Here is a 19,983-nt window from a genome sequence, read left to right as displayed (position 1 = left end):
CCAACAGTTCCGAGCACGGGGTTCCCTTCAGAACAGCGAGGACTTCGCCAGGGTCTGGAGATGTCCTCCAGGTTCCCCTATGAACCCTGAAAAGAAATGCGTTATTTTTTGAAGAAACCTCTCCTATACTAATGGACAAAGTAAACAAATAAACTTCGAAGACATCTATTTAAGGTGATAGTACCTATTGTGGTACAACACCGTAGGCACTACCGCCATACTCTCTGCCTAGAACTAGCATCGCATCTGTGACCGATCTCAAGTATTACTTCAATTTTATCTGGGTTGATTACAGATGTCCATAGGCGGAGGCAACCACTTCCTATCAGGTAGACTGCATGCTCGTAAAAAAGCCTACGAATTATAAGCCTCATTTAACCCAACAGCGTGGGTTGCAGTTTACTAAATACAGTTAAAGTTAAGATTTATCAGTATTATCTATTGTAATTTACGTTTGGTAGACGTTTAGTAAATTTTGTAATTGATAAGAAATGGGTATAACAATATTTTAAGAAATGTGGGATTGATTGGAACTTGTAATAAATAAATTATTTTCATGATAATAATTATGAAGGCCCTGACTGTGAAAATCATTTTTTTTTTTATTTAGTAAGAGATGTATTAAAGGTTTTATCTTAAAGCTGCAATATTGTATTGTGAAGACAATAAAGTTTAATGTAATTTCAAAATGATGAATAAGGCTTCATTTACATCTACAGACACACAACGTATCCTAAACGTGTCGTGACAGACAAAAAGTATTAATTAAAAATACGTAATACTTAGTAATATTAGTAGTATTAAAATATTATCTATAGCGTAAAATCAAATGCAGACAGAGGGAGTGCCCGTCGAAAAATTAAATATAAAAATATGATTTTGTAAACCAAGGCTCATGTCTAACATTCAATGTCTAGATATACAGGGTGAATTTTTCAAATAGTCCTTCAGGGCCAAATCTAAAACTATAAGGATTAGCGAAAAATGCTGAGAGGAGTTACGAGGCCGATTTTGATGAAAACTAAAACTGCATCATTAGTTTTTAAAATATCTTTTGGGAATCGAACGAGTTCATTTTGAAAAAAATACACCCTCTTTATTATTCAACTATCTATTATTGTCGCTTATAAGGATCAAATTCTGGAAAGAAGTTATGTGACAAATCAAGGAGAAGGATTGTTTTAAGAAAATAGATATTCAGCATTTTTGGCTCATCTTATAGTTTTGAATTTGGCCCTGAAGGCCTATTTGAAAAATTCACCCTGTATATAAATAGATTTCAAGATTTAAGTCCATTTAAATGGTTAACTAAGTATTACTTTACAGATAGTAAATAAAAACCCAAACCTATTTCACTGTGTTTAGTTCTTATTTTGAGTTATGTAATGTATTGCTAACGAAATAAGTAATTTCACTTCCATCTGATTTAGTAAATGGACTATTTTTGTTTATATTTTGGATATTAACTAGTAAATTACTGCCTCAAATCTAAGAAACCGCGAAAGTATTGTAATGACATCGTGTCTATAAAGTAGGTAGTGTATAGTAAGGTTTTGTTGTTATTGTAAATATGGTAGGAGTGTGTTACTTTAAAAGAATAATTTAAATGTGGTGCATTTATTTCACATTTTGTAATTCAAGTGTGTTTTAGCACATTTTATTAATCTTAATTTTATTTCTTTCCACCTTTATTGTTCCTCAATTTGTTTTCTACAGAACGCTTGTGAATAAAATTTAAATACAGTTTTCATATATTATTACAACCGATTGTTTCAATCACTTTATTAGTCCACATCAAGCATTTACAAATCAACTTGTACATACGTATTTCATTTCAAAACTTAATGGCTAGTGTACGTGGAGTAGTGGTTGGTGTAACCAGTGTGGCCGATCGCGTGGCCGCCGTAGCCACCGTAGCTGGCGAGGCCGCCGTAGCTGGCGTAACCTCCTCCATAGCCCCCTCCATAGCCTCCTCCATAGCCTCCTCCGTAGCCTGCTCCGTAGCCTCCTCCATATCCTCCTCCATACCCTCCTCCGATTCCGCCTCCAATTCCTCCGCCCAATGATACGCCGACTGCTGAACCTGCAGATACGGCTGGCACTGCAGCCACAGCAGCCACTGCTGGCACTGGTACCCTCCTCTCCACTACGACTGGGTGGGGAACGGCGACTGGTCTATCGACTACAACAGGCTGTGGCACAGGCACAGGCCTATCCACATGGACAGGCACGGGGACATTCACTGGACGGTCCACATACACTGGGTGCGGGACGGGTACTTGCCGATCGATGTATACGGGGCGGTCAACGGGCACTTGCTTCTCCACTGTGACGGGATATGGCACAGGCACCGACACTGGCACTTTCACTGGATACGGCACTCTCTTCTCGTAGTACACGGGGACCTGTCTCGTCACCTCTACAGGGACTTTGTGGATGACTGGGACTGGTCGGTCTACCGGCACGGGTACAGGCACTCTTACGGGCACCGGGACTTGGCGGTCGACCGGCACCGGAACCGGCACCTGAACAGGCACTTGGACATCTCTCGTGATTGTCCTAGTGATAAATCTTGGCACTTCTTGTCGAAGGATCACGGGGTTAGGCTCCACAGACACTGAAGTTTGTACTTGAGGAGCGGCGACTGCTACTGCGGGGGCAGCACCGACCGCCACTGCGGGAGCGGCACCGACTGCAATTCCAGGACCAGCACCGATAGCCACTCCTGGGCCCGCAGCGATAGCGGGACCAGCCGCTATACCAATTCCGGAACCGCCCACTGCGATGCCAGGTCCAGACACGGCGAATCCAGGCGATGATAATCCGACTGAAGCAACGCCGACTGCTGGTCCGCCATATCCAAATCCATGTGAAGCGTATCCAAAACTAGGTGCAGCGTAACCCACACCATGGGAAGCTATTCCATAGCCGCCTCCCACATATCCGTGACCATTTGAAAAAATCCCTCTCTTCACTCCTTTACCAGATACAGGCTCGTCTTTGATTCCATTCTCCAGCAGTTCTGATATTTTCTGTTTCTGTTCAATCTCTTTTGCATTTGATAAACTGCTCGCTATAAGCAGCGTCTGAAATTAAAAGAAATAACATTTTCAATAAACGCATCACGGTAAATCTACTTTTAAAGAATTAAGTTAATTGTATAAGCCACATAATAAATTGGCTACTGAGTCTATATTGTGAAATGGAACGAAAAATTTGATATATATATCAAAATTTTATGACAAAGTAATGTAAACAATACGAGTCCCCTAAAATACTATTACAATTTAATTCTGTTTAAAATTAGTAGAACCTTTCGTAACTCCGATGCAATATTAAAAAGTTGTATTTTGGTTTGAAGGGTGGGTAAGAGAAAGACAGTATACAAAGCGATTTTGTTCGCTACAGCAACTTGTACAGCAATGTATCAAATAAACTCCAAGCTGCCGTATTGTCTTACTAAAAATAAATATAAAAGTTACAGAACATAACATTAGAGGATCTGACGCATCATTGGACGTATAGCAATTCTTATACTGTCTACTTTTAAGTATTTTAAACCAACTGCTAACAATTTAAACTCTAGCACGCATAGAAATATTAACTCGTAGATTACAAACGTGGCGTGTTCGATATAATTTTAAAAATGTCATTAAAGAGCATTACAAATCTATTGCGGCCTTATTAAGCTGACACAACACCTGCCGCCAGGTATGCCTATTATGTTAGCCTATGTCTAGCAATAAATACTTATAAGCTCTAGGCTAATGCCTAGACCGGTCAAGGTGAAATAAGGCGAGGGCGAGCGGATATAGCCCGGGTGAAAACTATATCAATCTAGCGACATAAGTTGTAAATCTATGCGACATTATCTTGACTTAGTGGTGAATTATTTTTGTTGTATTATTTAACGAGGCTTTTATTTTACAACTTTAGGATTAAATATCAAACATGTTCTTATTTTGTGTCAGTCATGTACGAGTATCTATGTACTACTATTTAAAAACGAATTCTCATTTTAACTACAAAGACTGAAAAGCCTTAAGCCTCAGAGTTATTTACAATTTGTAAAGTAAGAGTTTATAGATCTGTGTCAAGCAAAATAATGGATTGGTGGATCATATAACCGGCATTTTATATGTTTATATAAAATTCTCGTATCACAATGTTAGTTACCGTACTCCTCCGAAACGGCTCTACCGATTTTCACCAAATTTTATGTACATATTCAGTAGGTCGAATCGAGTAGTCAAGATTCGGCTACTATCTATTTTTCATACCCCTAAGTGATAAGGGTTGTTCACCCTTAACATTTTTTATTTATATGGCAACACAACGTTTGCCGGGTCAGCTAATAATATAATAATGCAGTTTTAGATAATGTTGCATTTATGATAGATTATAGCTATGTATTTCAATCACATACGATATTTTCAGATTCCAATCCAAACGACACAATCTATTCCCCAGTTCGGATTTTGAAAAAAATCACAATACTCTCTATCTAATTCATCAATAAATTACGCTTACTCAGGTTCGTAGAAACCACAAACATGGACATATGAAGACGCAATGTTTTAATCATCAACTCACTAGCAGTTTAACACTAAATAAATGAATACGTAATTAATTGAGATTTAAATAAATGAACACAAAAAATAATGCCTAAAACAGTCAATTAGTCAAATACTTTTCGTTTCATTACGTTAAAAGGTAGAAAACTTTAGTTTCTAGTCATTTTAGAAGCATTCGCGTATTACGAAACGAATGTAGAAGTTGAAGCCTAGATTAAAACATGGAACCATTTATCTTGTCAATTTATTGCAGTGTAATATGTTCTAGTTTAGTCTAATTCACTCATAAGTATACACTGCATTATACATGTGGGTTGCGTCATTTGCTAACTTATTTAACTATTAAAATAATATACCTGATCAAGAGTTTCGTAGACAAATTTTAAACAAAAGTTTATTACCCAAAGATACAACACCCTATGGCGTACCCCGATAATAGTTATGTTGTAATCAAATAAAAAATAAAAAAATAGCTGATTCAAAATTTCAAAAAATTCAAAAATTATTACATAATATGGAACACCTTAGGTTCGTATAAGGAAAACTGGAATAAAAAAGGGTAGAAACCTAAGGTAAGTAGCAACCTAAAGGTAGAAGCCGAATCATTTTTATGAGTAGAATTGGCTATAAGACTAAGCTATTATTAAATAATCTATCTTAAATTGATTACAGGTGTCCATGAGCTGCAATAGACACTTACCTTCAGGTGGACTACATGCTCGTTTTCTTACATATTAAAACATAAAAAGTCGATATGCAACATTTGTTAAACCACTCACATAAATGTTATGTTTTTTTTTAAGTTTTGAAACCAGCTTTAAAAACGAAAACAGGGTCGCTAGCAAAAAGTAGTCGATAATATTTCTAAGTTGATCGCTAGATACATTAGTAATGATACAAGTTACTGAAGTAAAACTGGGCGCGACTTTAAATTTGAATTATATTTATGGCGATACGAGTGGGCCAAATTTAGAAGGCATGTAGTTCTTGTAGGTAGGCAATTACATACAAAACTTTGTAGGAATTTTGAACATTTGTCCACGAGTAATGTTGATACCTTACTTTAGCTTATAATAAACATTCTAGCGTGCCAAAGAACAAACTATTTGAAGAGAAAAGGCTTTGTAGTAAGTTATGCTTTTTAATAATATAGAAGTAGCGAACGAGTACGCTGCCCACCATCGTATCATAAAGCATCATAAAGCGTAAGAAAAAGTAAAAAGCTTATCATAAACCCCTGAACATCGTTAGTCAACCTTAGATAGAATAAGAGTACCAAAAGTCGGTTACACGAGAATTACTCCTGCGGACTAAGTTGAGAAGCCTCGAGTAAATTTTTCTCACTTCATACTGTCCCACTGCTGGGCACGGGTCTCCTCTCAGAATGAGAAGGATTAGGCCATAGTCCACCGCGCTGGCTTAGTGCGTATTGGTAGACTTACATACCTTTGAGATTTCTTTTTGTAAATCTTTCAGGTGTGCAGGTTTCCTCAGGCAAAATTTTGGCAAAAGTCAGGTACTTGCTGATAAAAACTAATCTTCCCACACTAAATGTTCTCATAATCTCATTAAATAATTCTAGAAATACATAAACATATCACGATCATCTAATGCATCCAACTTTACGTCACATCCGTTGTGGCAGGATATGGGGCAAGTATAGAGTTAAGTCAAATATTCAGCTTTAGCGAAATTGCCATGTAGAGTTGGAAATTCCCTTTTAAATAAACTCGGCTAAAATGCGCATGTAGAGGCTAATACCAACTTTTTATAGCCATTTCTTCGCCGCGCCACGAATTTTTGAATATATTTTCTTACCATAAAAATATTTATAGGTGTAAAAGAAATATTTTCAAGCAGTAGTTTTATGGATAATTGCTTATTCGTACTCTAGCACAGGTTTTAAAAGGTACGGGGATTTAAGTAATTGCTTATTTATAGTACACCAAAACTTTTGAAATATACTGGTATTTAATAAGTAGAAAACTTTATTTCTTACATGAAATCAACATTTGATATACATATGTATTAAACCGAATATTGCAAAATTTGAATCAATACGATGTTAAAATATGATCCAACAAAGGCAAAATAAATATAAAAATATAATATTCCATTGACATACCACAGATAAACTAAAAAAGGTCATTAATTAATTTTAACAACCTGTTCTTCATCATTATCATTTTTTCTTTTGATTGTCTTTTAAGGATATTTATAAACATAACACATTTTTGTACTTCGACTTGAAAACTACACTACTTTTCTTTTCATATTATAAGTGTTTCTTCTCATGTGAATTAAGTACATCATTATGTTAACGCAATAATACTTATAGTACTATACCACTGTGGTTTTATTCAAATGTACTTGGTAAATAAAAACACAATCACCGTGTTAAACGTCACAATAAAGAAATTTCAATAGGTACTTATTATTTACTTTACCGGATAAAAATACATAAAATCAAGATCATGAATCTTCCATCCGAAAATATCTCGATGAGACATACCTTGATTTTTTGTTTATTTTTTTCTTTTCGTTTACAATTTGATAAAATATATTGATTCAAGTATTTTTTTATTTACATATTTTTTATTAGTCAATTGTATGATAAAATTACTTAGTCTTATCTTTAATGTTAGAACCTGTAGATACTAAAGTAAAATTGATCAGCTCGTTGAAAAGATTATAGAACTAAACCACTGTTGCATAGAGCAATGGATCATTACCTCAACAAAAAGCCAATGAATTGATTGCAATCATACCATATTAATGTATACTTTTCACGCACTCTATCACGTCATAATTAACTATTATACCTACTTTAGGCCAGCGACTGAACTACGACTATATGTATATAGTCTGATTCATAATTAGGTGTCCAAAATGTAAGCAAAGGTGTTGACCTATCAAGAAAATATGTGTCAAATAGCAGTTTCTTATTTTTGACAATATTAAATTAATACATCGATAATAAAATAATAATCTAAATAAATTAAAATCAATTCACACTTTCCAAGATTTATATTAACTCAATTTCATTTCATACAGTAATAATAATAAAAAACAAGATTTATGAGAGAAAATTAAATTGTGATAATGGTCACACAATCGGCATCCAACACATTTTTTGTGCCGCCATTTTTAAGTTTCGTAGTTGATATTATTAATTTGTGTGATCGTGATGGAACTCGATTTTTTTCTAGTTTTCTTAGCGCGTGTTTTTAATTGTGTGCAGTTATTAAGTTTTTGTTTTATGTTGAATTTTGTGAAAATTTTCGTTTCTTGTAAATTTGTTAAGGTTTACAATACTACTATAGTGTGAATTTGCCTTTACAATGCTGTTAGCTAATTAAACAATGATCAACGACTATTTTTTATATTATTTAAACAGCAAAGGAGCATGCAATCCACCTGATGGTAAGTGGCTGTAGCCGCCCATGGACATATGTAATCAACCCTAGGTAAGATAAAAACAATAATGGAATTAATATATTAAAATAGAAATAAAACATAAGGTGCTTATCACAAAAAATACATTTTGATTCTCCGTGGTCGGGTAAGAAATATAATAACACCGGGCTAACATATACCACTAATTCTTGTTTCATCATCAACCCATTACTGTCCCACTGCTGGGCACGGGTCTCCTCTCTAAATGTGAAGGATTAGGCCATAGTCCACCGCGCTGGCCATATGCGAATTGGTAGACTTCACATACCTTTGAAAACTTTTTTCTTTTTTTTTTGTAAGTTTTCGCAAGTTTCCTCCCGATGTTTTCGTTCAGTGTCTAAGCAAGTGATAATGAATTTCTAATACGCTATGTGCGTATTAGAAATTACTTTGGAAAATCAGAGATTTGGATTGCTTGGAATTTGAACCCTTGACCATGAGGCCGAGTTTCTTAACCACTAGGCTTAGCCATAGATTCTTATTTAACTATTGTATACTTCACGGGGATCTTTACTTGCCTCAATTGGCTATGCACCAGACCATGAATTCGTCTGACTGACATGCTCGATACGGTTTAAGTAATTCTCGTAACTCATTACAAATGTAACGTAACATAAAAAGTTACATTGATGGTCAGTTCTTATGCGTAAGAGTATGGTCAACCAGTTTTTTAATAACTTGTTATTATCTATATGCAAAGAAATCTTTGCTGTCCTACTGTTGGTCACAATTCGCGTGTCAGAGTGAGTGGGGCCAACATATAAGTTAAAAAAATAGTGATTGTCTAGGAATCGAACATAGGACCTCTTGATTTCTCAATTTCAGATCACAAGACGCTGCTCTAAATTGAAGTTGTCTATCAACCATCCATTATGACGACATGTTTGGTAGAGCGGCTACCAATTCATTATACCGGGTTCAGAGGTTCCAGGTTCAATCCCCGGTTGGCAATAAAACATTAATTTAAATTTCACACACGTCCATGAAATCCAAAATATGGAACACTAAGTCTAGGAGCGTAGAGATCCACTTTATTGAATTTTAAATATATGATACCTGAACAAATTTACATATTTAAGTAAAAAAATTCAGAGTAACTAATCCTAATTACTCACATTAATGAATACTTATTTTACTGTTAATAAACATACCGTAGCACCCTCCACTTGTGGAAAAAAATCCATACCCAGTAGCGGAACACAAAAAGGGTTGCAAGTAATAATAGCTATTAAATCAATTTATTCTATTAAAGGGCACTTTTCAATCCTAGATCATTTTAAATTTTATACTGGACTAAATAAAATTTGTGTTAACAAAAAAACTACTCTACCTAAAAAAATATCATTAGATTTAAATCTAAGATCTTAAACATACGTACCATCAAAACGTAGACAGCAGCCATGTTGAAAAACTAAATTCCTTAAATAAATATCACAGCAAAATCACATTACTTTGTACCAATCTATATATTGACGATATCGCCCGATCGTATTGATATGTGGAGTGTATCTGGTGGCCAGCGAGTGTAGCGGAGGCTTATATAGAACCTGGGGATAAGACGCTATCATAGGATCCTACACTCGAGAGCTGGTATGCTTTTTAGTGACATGAACATGCAAATCTTGGAACGTAAGCACCCAAATCGTAAAAAGTAATTAAGTAAATGTAGTAAAATAATTTCATATAAAAAATAGAAGATTAATAAGGATAATGGCAAATAAATGCATGCAGGCAATGTATAATAAGTAAAGCTTGTATATAGGCTAAGTATATTATTAAATATAGAAAATGTATAATAATTAATATGTGAAATACAATATTTGTATTAAATTATACAATAATTTATAATTATAATGTAATAATAAAGTAATTTTAATCAAATAAAAGAATGAAATATGCTGGAAAATCAATACCAGCAGGAATAATATAAAAGTTTTGATCAAAAAGTTTGACCGAATATTATAAATATTAGTTGTTTATGTACAATGTACATTGTACAATGTTACACTTATGAGCCTTATATATTAAAGGACGCTCCTACGAGTATTATAGGATCATACAGTTGAAAGCTGGTATTCTTTTTATTGACGTGCTCATCTTGTCTTACCCAAATCTGATTAAAAAGTAACATTATGAAGTTTGACAGAATATAATATTAGTTATTATTTATGTACAATGTTAAATATATTGTTCCTAATAATAATTATATTGATCCTTATTAGTAATGCCTAATTAGTGGAGTGAGTGAGTGAGTGTGTGGACACTTTTTTCAAAATTTCTTTAAAATAATTGTTTTTTTTTTATAATATAGGACTAGCAGATGAACATGCAGTCCACCTGATGGTAAGTGGCTACTGCCGCCCATGTACATCTGTAATCATCCCCAGATAGGATTAGATATTCCTACCTGAGGTCGGCCACAGATGCGCCGCTACCCCTGAGGACTAAGCTGGAACGCCTCGGAAAAGTCTGTCTCCCTTACCACACCGTTCAAACCGGAACACGGCAGCGCCTTACACTGCTGTTATTAGGTAGAAATAGGTGTGGCGGTGGTGCCGCCGGAGGCGAACCACAAAGGGTTCTACCACCTTCGAAATATACCTGTGTTTAAAAATATAAACTGACTCCACTATTAATATTTTAGCTAATTACTTCCATATTTATCAATGTCACAAGGTATATATTTTCCTGGTAAGGGAATATGCACTCTTAGTAATCTTTTTTGTAATTCAGTAAAATGTTAACAACAATCTAAGCCCATGATTTTTTATTTTCACAAGATCATGTAGATTTTGAAAAATCATCTATGGTATAAGTTGGAACACCGCGGATACTTATCCGAGGTACTCGATACACACCCATCAAACCAGCACACAGCAGTGCTTATCATAGCTGTTATTAGGCAGAAATAGGCATAGCGGTGATACCTTCAAGTTGAACCACAAAACGTTTTACCACCTAAAAACCCATACACATCCTAAAGGTGCGCAATGGTGTAACCCTACCTATGCCATGCTCTTGTTGTATAGTACTCATAAAAATATCTTTATCTTACTACGACCTAAATGAAATTGAATATACTGCTAGTAATTTCCAGTTATAATAGGGACTGGTAGGCGTAACGTAGTATAGCTTCGTCACCATACTATTTCATACAGATTTTAAAAGTCACAGCACGAAAACACGACGAATTCTCGTAAGTAGGATACATTTCTATTCATGTCCTAAAGAAATTGCTAATTGTAAGAATTTAAGTAAGATTTTGGAGCAAAGTGTCAAATCTTATACGCAAGACGATAGACTTGTACAGATAAGAGACAATTTATCAACTCTACTTCGCGTAATGGAATAAGATACTTACATATAGTCTGATTCATAATTAGGTGTCCAAAATGTAAACAAAGAAATGTCATTGTCAAAATTCGATGACAGGTATTGCAAACCTTAACAAATTAACAAGAAACGAAAACTTTCACAAAATTCAACATAACACAAAAACTTAATAACTGCACACAATTTAAAAAAACGCGCTATAAAAACTAGAAAAAATTCGAGTTCGATCACGATCACGAAAATGAACAATATCAACTACGACAACTATGACAACTACGAAAGTTAAAAATGGCGGCACAAAAAATGTTTTGGATGCCGATTGTGTGACCATTATCACAATTTAATTTTTTATCATAAATCTTGTTTTTTATTATTATTACTGTATGAAATGAAATTGAGTTAATATAAATATTGGAAAATGTGAATTGATTTTAATTTATTTAGATTATTATTTTATTATCGATGTCTTAATTTAATATTGTCAAAAATAAAAAACTGCCATTTGACACATATTTTCTTGATAGGTCAACACCTTTGTTTACATTTTGGACCCCTAATTATGAATCGGACTTTAGATAGTACACTTAGGTAGTATGTTACAGTGAAAATTCTGAACCATTCAAAAGTACGTTAACTGAAAACACAGAGAAAAGAAGTTTTGTCTGAAAATAATTGATTAATAGTACTTTTGACTGCATATGCGAATTCAATTCATGAATAATTTTAATATTTCGATAATTATAATCACACTGCTCTCCCATTTGACTGATATAATCAGTGAAAACTAATTTAAACAGATTCATTAGGTAGCGCCACATCGGACAAGTATTTCATTCAAAAGTACTATTGTTGAACGCCTACGGTCAAAAAATATTTTAAATAAGAGTTTTGACTGTAACATATATGAGTACATGCATATAAAAACTTTTAAGCATTACAGACTTCATTATATATTACAGTAGTTTTTCAATAAAATAAATAAAAGGTGGTAGAACCCTTTGTGGTTCGACTCCGGCGGCACCACCGCCACACCTATTTCTACCTAATAACAGCAGTGTTAAGCGCTGCTGTGTTCCGGTTTGAAGGGTGTGGTAAGGGAGACAGACTTTTTCGAGGCGTTCCAGTTTAGTCCTCAGGGGTAGCGGCGCATCTGTGGCCGACCTCAGGTAGGAATATCTAATCCTATCTGGGGTTTATTATAGATGTCCATGGGCGGCAGTAGCCACTTACCATCAGGTGGACTGCATGCTCGTCTGCTACTCTTATATTATATAAAAAAAAGAGTGAATTGTCTGCTTGTGATTTAAAATAAAATCACTTGTCTTAACTTGTGTGCTTTTAGCACGATACCAATATATACAACCCGTTCCATACATAATTTCTTACCGCCTACAATTCCAGTTGCTTTTCTATGTAATATTTAATTTCTTATTGACATCGATTATTTAATTATTGTTATTTCTTCTTAATTCTTAAATGTTTCAATTTTACTATCAACTGTTATATCAATAATTTATTATATTTAATAATTAATTCTTCTGAATTATCACATTGAATTTGATGTGTAATTAATTGGTTCATTTATCGTTCTAATTAACAATAAATAAATAAATACTTTAGCTGTACATTCGATAACAACAGCTAACCTTAAAGGATAACATTTTAGGGAACAATTTTGTTGTACCTATAGCGACTGAATCAGTACCCTTAGTATGAGTTTTTATGTTGTTACAAAAATGACTGTTTTTGTATTGCAAATACGTAAACAAATACAAAAACAGTCATTTTTGTAAAAAAGTAAAAACTCATAGGTACTAAGGGTACAGGTATATCTTTTGAGTTCCTGCATAGCACTCGAAAAACCATACCATGACGGCAGATGGGTGGAGCCACAGGTAAAAAGTTGTTAAACTACTTAGGCAATATTTCAATCAACGTAAGTGCTAACGAAAGTTTTAGCGGTGCCTTATAAGTTAGAAGTACCTCATGCTTATTAACGTGAGCAGGAACTAAGCTAACCAAGATTGAAGTAATGGATAGCTTTACTTAATCTAACTTTACCCAACTTTGTAATATGTTCACATCTGGATTATTTTGACCTAAGGACTTTATTACGAGTAGATTTAAAATGAAATTGAATTAGCAAACAAAAATGCAGTCCATCTGATGATAAGACCTAATCTCAGATATGGTTAGAGTACTACGAGAGGTTGGCAATAGATGTATTGCTACCACTGACATCTAAATTGAAATGCCTTTATAAAACTTAAAACCAGAACTTGACTTGTTATAAAGAAGTATGTTCATTGTTGACTTCAAACGCACATTTGTTGTTTCAAATGTTTCATATATAAATGTTCTATAAGAGGCATAACCTGGTTACATAATATACGTACCTTCTACGTATTATGTAGATATTGTCTTCGTAGCATCTTGTAGCCGTCGTAGCATTGAATGCCTTTATATTTGGTTTCTTAAAACACCAAATCCACACAAATCAGTCCTAGGGCTTAAGGCATAGGCTGTCCAAGTGCGAATTACTCGACTTTACATAGCTGAAAATATTATAAAGAAACAATCGTATAGGTTTCCTCTTGTTTCCTTTCATCGATTGAACAAGTGGTAATTTATTTCCATCACGCACATAATTAATTTCAACTACGTCTGGGATTCAAACCCAAACCTCGGATGCGAAAGGCATACAATTATCCGCCGTTTTACACCGAAAATTCCTTGATACAATCTAGCTACAAAACGCAATATTAAACTCGCCACAAAAAATCTAAAACATCATCAAAATCCACATCCTGTATACGGCAATAGACCTGATATTCATAATTCAAGTTACATAAAGCCCTCTGATCGAAGATCGTGCATAATCAAACATGTTGAGTTACGGAAGCGACCACTCCATCACCATGTGGTGGAACGATACACATTACAGCTGATATAAATTTTGTGCGCTACATTGATATACTACTAGAATCGCGAGAAATGCACACTATGAAGGTGTCAGAGGTGCAAATAGGATAGCTCGTCTAAATGAATGCGCAAAAAAGAGACAAACATAGTTTGCATGGTACAATTAACTCGTGTATCAAGTACCACTTTTCGAATGTATATGATCTATCTACTCTTTTAATAGCAGTAAAAGTAGGAATTGAAGGTGGTATAATCTCTGGCCACTGGGTAGTAAATAATAAAGTTCAAACTTGATCTACTATTATACATGTAGTGTATGAGAAGTAATATGAAGGTTCTGTCGTCTCACGTGTACACGCCGCGAACAACGGTACGGTGTGAGCGGGGCACGGTCCCCCCCTCATTCTGCTGGAAGCTGTGGTGTAAGATGGATGTGCGTGCGGTGTGTACAGCAGTGAGCCGATACTTTAACATAAGGTGAAACACAAACAGTACATATTTTGGCGACGAGTCTGTGAGTACTGTTTAGATAATATGATCCATAGGATTGTTCGATCAGTATTAAGTTGTTTAATACAAGTTTAAAAGTTCCATAATAAGTAAGACGTAATAATTGATTTTAATACGAAACAAAGGAAATAAGTGTAATTTATCCATGTAATATAAAAAAGATCTAAAAATAACAATTCTTGTCGATTTTTTATTTTAAATTAAAGTATTAAATATTCATATTTCAATAAAACAGAAAATAATAATCGATACGAAGAAATTGCGTCGTGTTTTAATTGCGTCGTAGTTATACCACAAACAAAATTTGTAAGATCGTCGAAAGAACTGCATATACTACCGTTTAATATAACGATCGGCAGTCATACCTTTGAATGGTATAATGGACAACGAATTCGTGTGTCCTAGCTCATTAGTAACGGATCGAAACGATGTATCTTCTGAAATAATCAGGACAATTATGGCGGCCAATAAGTCCTATTCGGCATGCTAAGATACTTTCGCTCAAAAATACTTTCATGAAACGAAACCGATATTGATATACGGACCTGAATGTTGGATACTGAGCGAAAAGGACGATGATTCATTACTTGTATTTGAACGAAAAAATTCGAAGACGTGTTTTCGGTGCAGTGCAAGAAAACGGGTTTGGTGAACTCGGTACAACCACGAGGTCTATCATATGTATGACGAGTCTGACGTTATCAAGGTCATTAAGGTTGGACTAATTGGGAACAGATACCTAAAATGTCTACTAAATGGTAATCCAGATAAGCGAATAAATTGTGGAAGGTCAAAGCTCAAGTGGCTAGACGGACTTAAACAGGACCCGATAACTATGGGCGTGAAGAAATAGAGAGAAAAAAGCCAAGAATAGACCAGACTGGAGGAATATTGTGGACCAGGTCAAGGCCCACGCGTGGCTGTAGTGCCGTAGATGATGATGATGATGACGTTGGGGAAATACTAGTAGAGTAAAATGATGATGATTGAATGTATTTGGATGCTTGAATTTTGAAGCAAGTCATGGAACGCATGATGCCCGTTTCGTGATTAGATGTAGTTCGGATGCTTGAATATTGAAGCAAGTCATGGAACGGATGACGCCCGTTTCGTGATTAGATTTATTTCGGATGTTTGAATATTGAAGCAAGTCATGGAACGGATGATGCCCGTTTCGTGATTAAATGTATTTGGAATTCTTGATGAATGAAGTAAATTATGACACGGTTGATGCCCGTTTTGTTATTAGATGTATTTGGGATTATTAATAATTGAAGTAAGTTATTGAACGGATGATGCCCGTTTTGTGTTTAGATGTATTTGGGATTCGCGATGATGGAAATAAGTCATCAAATGATGTTGGTTTCTTGACTAGACGTTTATGGTGATTTTACGGATAATAATGGCAAATTTCACACCAGAAAAACTAATTCATATATGTCATATATGCCATAAGAGGTGCTGCAAAAGAACGTTGAATATTATTTTAGAAGCATCAGATGTTACTACACCAATACAGAAGTGACTAAAACTTTTAGTGAGATGTAGTAGATCATAATTGTAAGAAGTATTTTATATCATTCCTGATAGGAATGCAAGGAGGAACCGAGACTGCAGTGATATAGGCAGATATTAAAGCGCGAGCCAAGTGATTTTGACGATTGACTCCTAATTATTTGTGCTCATAAAAGAAATAAAGTCCACGAAGGAATTATGGATAACACTGCGAGCTATGTTGGATGATTCAGGATTTAATTTCTATAAGATTTCTATAAGAAATTTATGAGAGGATGACGGAACATGTGACTTCAATTGTGGAAACTTAATTTTAGTTATTGGCTGGTTTACTAGAACGATTTATGCCTATGATCATGGCAATAGAAAATTCCGGAATTCATATTACTGTCGATTCTACAAGACAAAATTGTTTGATATGGAATCAGTCGATGCAATGAAACGAAATGTTATTCAGCATTAGCATTTAGAATTTGGAAAAAATAGTAAAATATGGCAGCACCACCAAGCACGGTGGACAGAATTCGAATTAAATACGTCAAATTCAAATTTGAAAAACACGAAATCAATAATAGGAGTACAGGACGCCCCCCGACCAGGTGGACTGACGACCTGAGGCGGACGGCGGGTAACCGCTGGATGCAGACGGCCCAAGACCGGTAGGAGTGGCGCAGACTAGGGGAGGCCTATGTCCAGCAGTGGAATAGTAAAGGCTGATGGATGGATGATGAAATCAATAAAATGCTATTGTTGTAAAGAAGACAGTCATTATTGTAATAAATTTTGAACGAGAATCTGCGAAAAAGACAGAGTGACGCTTGTTACTTTTTTCTCAGCAGAGAGTTCAGTAAAAGTGAATATGTCGATTCAGGTATACACATGACTGCGAATGAAAGGTGGTTGAAAAATTCATGTATTATCGTATGGTAAGAATGTCGTTGCCAATAAGACAAAAGTTCCCGTGTTCTAGTGCTGTGGAAGTAACAACAAGTCACAATTATAGCATAACTTTGAATAATTTGTTATGTGTTCCAAGCCTCACGACTAACTTATTTTCAATCAATCAATTAATCAAGAATGGGAACAGTGTCGTATTTAAACGCAACAAGTGCTTAATAAGAAATAAATTAGGTGACTTGGGTGCTGCAGACCTTATTAATGGAGTATATAGAGTTAAATCTGAAATACAGGATTGTTTATTGACAACAAATGTAGCCGAGGGAGACATGGCACCGGAGGCTCGGTCATATAAATAGCAATAATACGAGGAAAATGAAAGGTGTGGTTTATTGGACGGAATGTCATATAATGATACATTTAACACAAGCAAGTCGAGCTGTGAAATGTCTTGTGAAGGCAAGCAGTCCTGGTTGCCATTTTCTACAAGTACATGTGCAATAGAAACACTAGAAATTGTCCATTCAGACATTTGTGGACCCATGGAAAGGAAGTCCATGGGTGAGGCTCGATATTTGAAGGCAAAAGCTCTGAAGGCAAAAAGTTAAGAGATAATTTTCAGAATAAAAAGATTGAAATATTGCGAACAGATAACGGTTGTGAGTATTGCAATAAGTAAGTTTTTGAAGCGGGTATTAAAATGAAGGTTTGGGTAGGAGCTGTCAATATAGCTGCTTGTTTAAAAAATGAACAGTAGCTTTAGATAATGAAAATATTCCATATGAAGCGTGGACCGGGAAGATATCGAACTTGCGTATATTTGGGAGTGCAGTGAAGGAACATATACCAAAGAAAAGAGCTAAATGGAATATAAAATGAAAGAAACATTACTGTAATAATATCAAAGGCATAGTATGTATGATCCCGTTAGAAAATTTGTGACAAATAGTAGAGATGTCATCATATTAGAGAGGAAAAGAAAAGACAAGTCTGTTACTGTTTCTATAAGAGATGGAATGACGTATAAAGAAGTCCTAATAAGAAACAATGGTTGCAGGCAATGGCAGACGATGTGAGGTAATTAAATAAATGTTGGAGATGAATTAAATAAATAAATTTAATAAATATTAGAGATGAATTACTGATGATCAAAGACGTAGCTTGAGATAAAGACATAGGACAGAAAGGAAAATGAAGACAATACGCAGACCTAAGACGAAAAGCATAAAGTAGCGATCTAATAGCAGGAGTAAAAGTTTATGTTAATGTTATGAATAAGATTAATGTACTGATTATGGATGTAGAACTAGAAAATGAAGTAGAATTATTAAGGTGAAATATAATACAATTGAAAAAGGTAGAAGGGAAGTGGAAAGTTATAACGACATGAGATGGAAAGAAGAAATAGAGAAGGAAAGGACTAGAGGAACTAGTAAAGAAAGTGAAAATAAAATATGTAATGGTGGAAGATAGATGAGGAATAAGTGATTAAAGAAATGTCAAGGTAAACTAAAACTAATGTTTGGTTATTTAAATAAGTGAAGGAAGCTAGACGAAATTCGATAATATGAAACAAGGATTAGATAAAGCTAGTAAAGTTATAAAAGGTGAAAATAATCATTAGTAATAGTAGATGTATGTGAAGGAAGCTTGACGATACTTAATATGTAACAATAAACAATTTGGAAGTGAAATTAAATAAGGCTCTTGCTGTGTACCAAACGATGCTTAGGTTATAACCACGAAAAGATTATAGAAAGCAATATTTTAGGAATTTATTAGCGACTCCAAATATATCATGACAAGGCTCTTTGACAACTCAATATTATGAGAAAATAACAAACACAGATGAAATATAAGACAATACAGATGATATAAAAAGGAATAAATAGTCAAACAACTTCAATAACGCGTCGTTTACAACTCTATTATAAAAATTGAAATGTGTTATTGGTCAATATATGAAGTTACTAATTTTGATTAATGCAGTGGTTAAAAAATTGAAGTATATAATAACCGATGGTACTATAACTCGGAAGATACGTTAGAGTTGTTGGTGATGAGCTATTAAAATAAATAAAGATAAAAAAATATTAAAATAAAGGAGGGATGTAGTGTATGAGAAGTAATATGAAGGTTCTGTCGTCTCACGTGTACACGCCGCGAACAACGGTACGGTGTGAGCGGGGCACGGTCCCCCCCTCATTCTGCTGGAAGCTGTGGTGTAAGATGGATGTGCGTGCGGTGTGTACAGCAGTGAGCCGATACTTTAACATAAGGTGAAACACAAACAGTACAATACACATACATCTACTATTTTTGCCTTATAACAATGATCCTGTTAATAAAAGATTTTCGGTTCCCGCGGTTCGAAGAGGATCCACAAGTTCAAAAAAGTGGCTGCAACTTGGAGAGTCCGCGATTGAAATTTCAAGTATGCAGCACTGACATTTTATCAGTCATGAGCTTATTAAAGATTAATATAGGGTGGCTTTAACAGTGAAAGTAACATCGTAAAGATAGCGACAGAATTGTATTTGATAAAAAGAAAAGTTCTCAAAAGTTGAGTGAAATCTACCTATCAACGCTTGGCCAATGATGTGGATTTTGGCCTAAACCTTCTCTTTTGGAGAAGAAACCCGAGTTCAGCAGTGGGACAATAATGGGTTAAAAAGGAATGATGACGAACAGCAGTTATTAAACTCTGTTATGTCCTGTCTTAATCGTTGTATGTGACAGAGAAAATTTGCTCCAACTTAGTCGACAGGTGTCAATC

The 19,983-nt window shown here is 34.8% G+C and overlaps 1 protein-coding gene across 1 annotated transcript; it reads right to left on the bottom strand.

The window, feature by feature from the left end:
* Window positions 1-1,767: 1,767 nt before the first annotated feature.
* On the bottom strand, window positions 1,768-9,564 carry LOC140752250 (uncharacterized). Its single transcript, XM_073086510.1, has 2 exons — window positions 9,409-9,564; window positions 1,768-3,086 (listed from the first exon to the last, which is right to left on the bottom strand). Exons 1-2 carry the CDS (start codon window positions 9,430-9,432, stop codon window positions 1,842-1,844), a joined length of 1,269 nt encoding a protein of 422 aa, XP_072942611.1. The 5' UTR covers window positions 9,433-9,564; the 3' UTR covers window positions 1,768-1,841.
* Window positions 9,565-19,983: the final 10,419 nt, after the last annotated feature.

The sequence above is a fragment of the Epargyreus clarus genome, unplaced genomic scaffold (genome assembly GCF_041222505.1).
Source record: "Epargyreus clarus isolate Ecla_fem2 unplaced genomic scaffold, WU_Ecla_fem_2.2 ptg000001l, whole genome shotgun sequence".
Classification (NCBI taxonomy): domain Eukaryota; kingdom Metazoa; phylum Arthropoda; class Insecta; order Lepidoptera; family Hesperiidae; genus Epargyreus; species Epargyreus clarus.
Note: the sequence above shows the minus strand (reverse complement) of the source record. Positions and strands in the feature narration are given on the sequence as shown.

Bases quoted from the DNA above. Each gene is read 5' to 3' on its own strand.
- LOC140752250 (XM_073086510.1), bottom strand. From the start codon at position 9,432: ATGGCTGCTGTCTACGTTTTGATG. The intron at 3,087-9,408 runs GTACGTATGTTT...TTTTAATTTCAG, and splicing joins CTGCTGTCTACGTTTTGATG to ACGCTGCTTATAGCGAGCAG.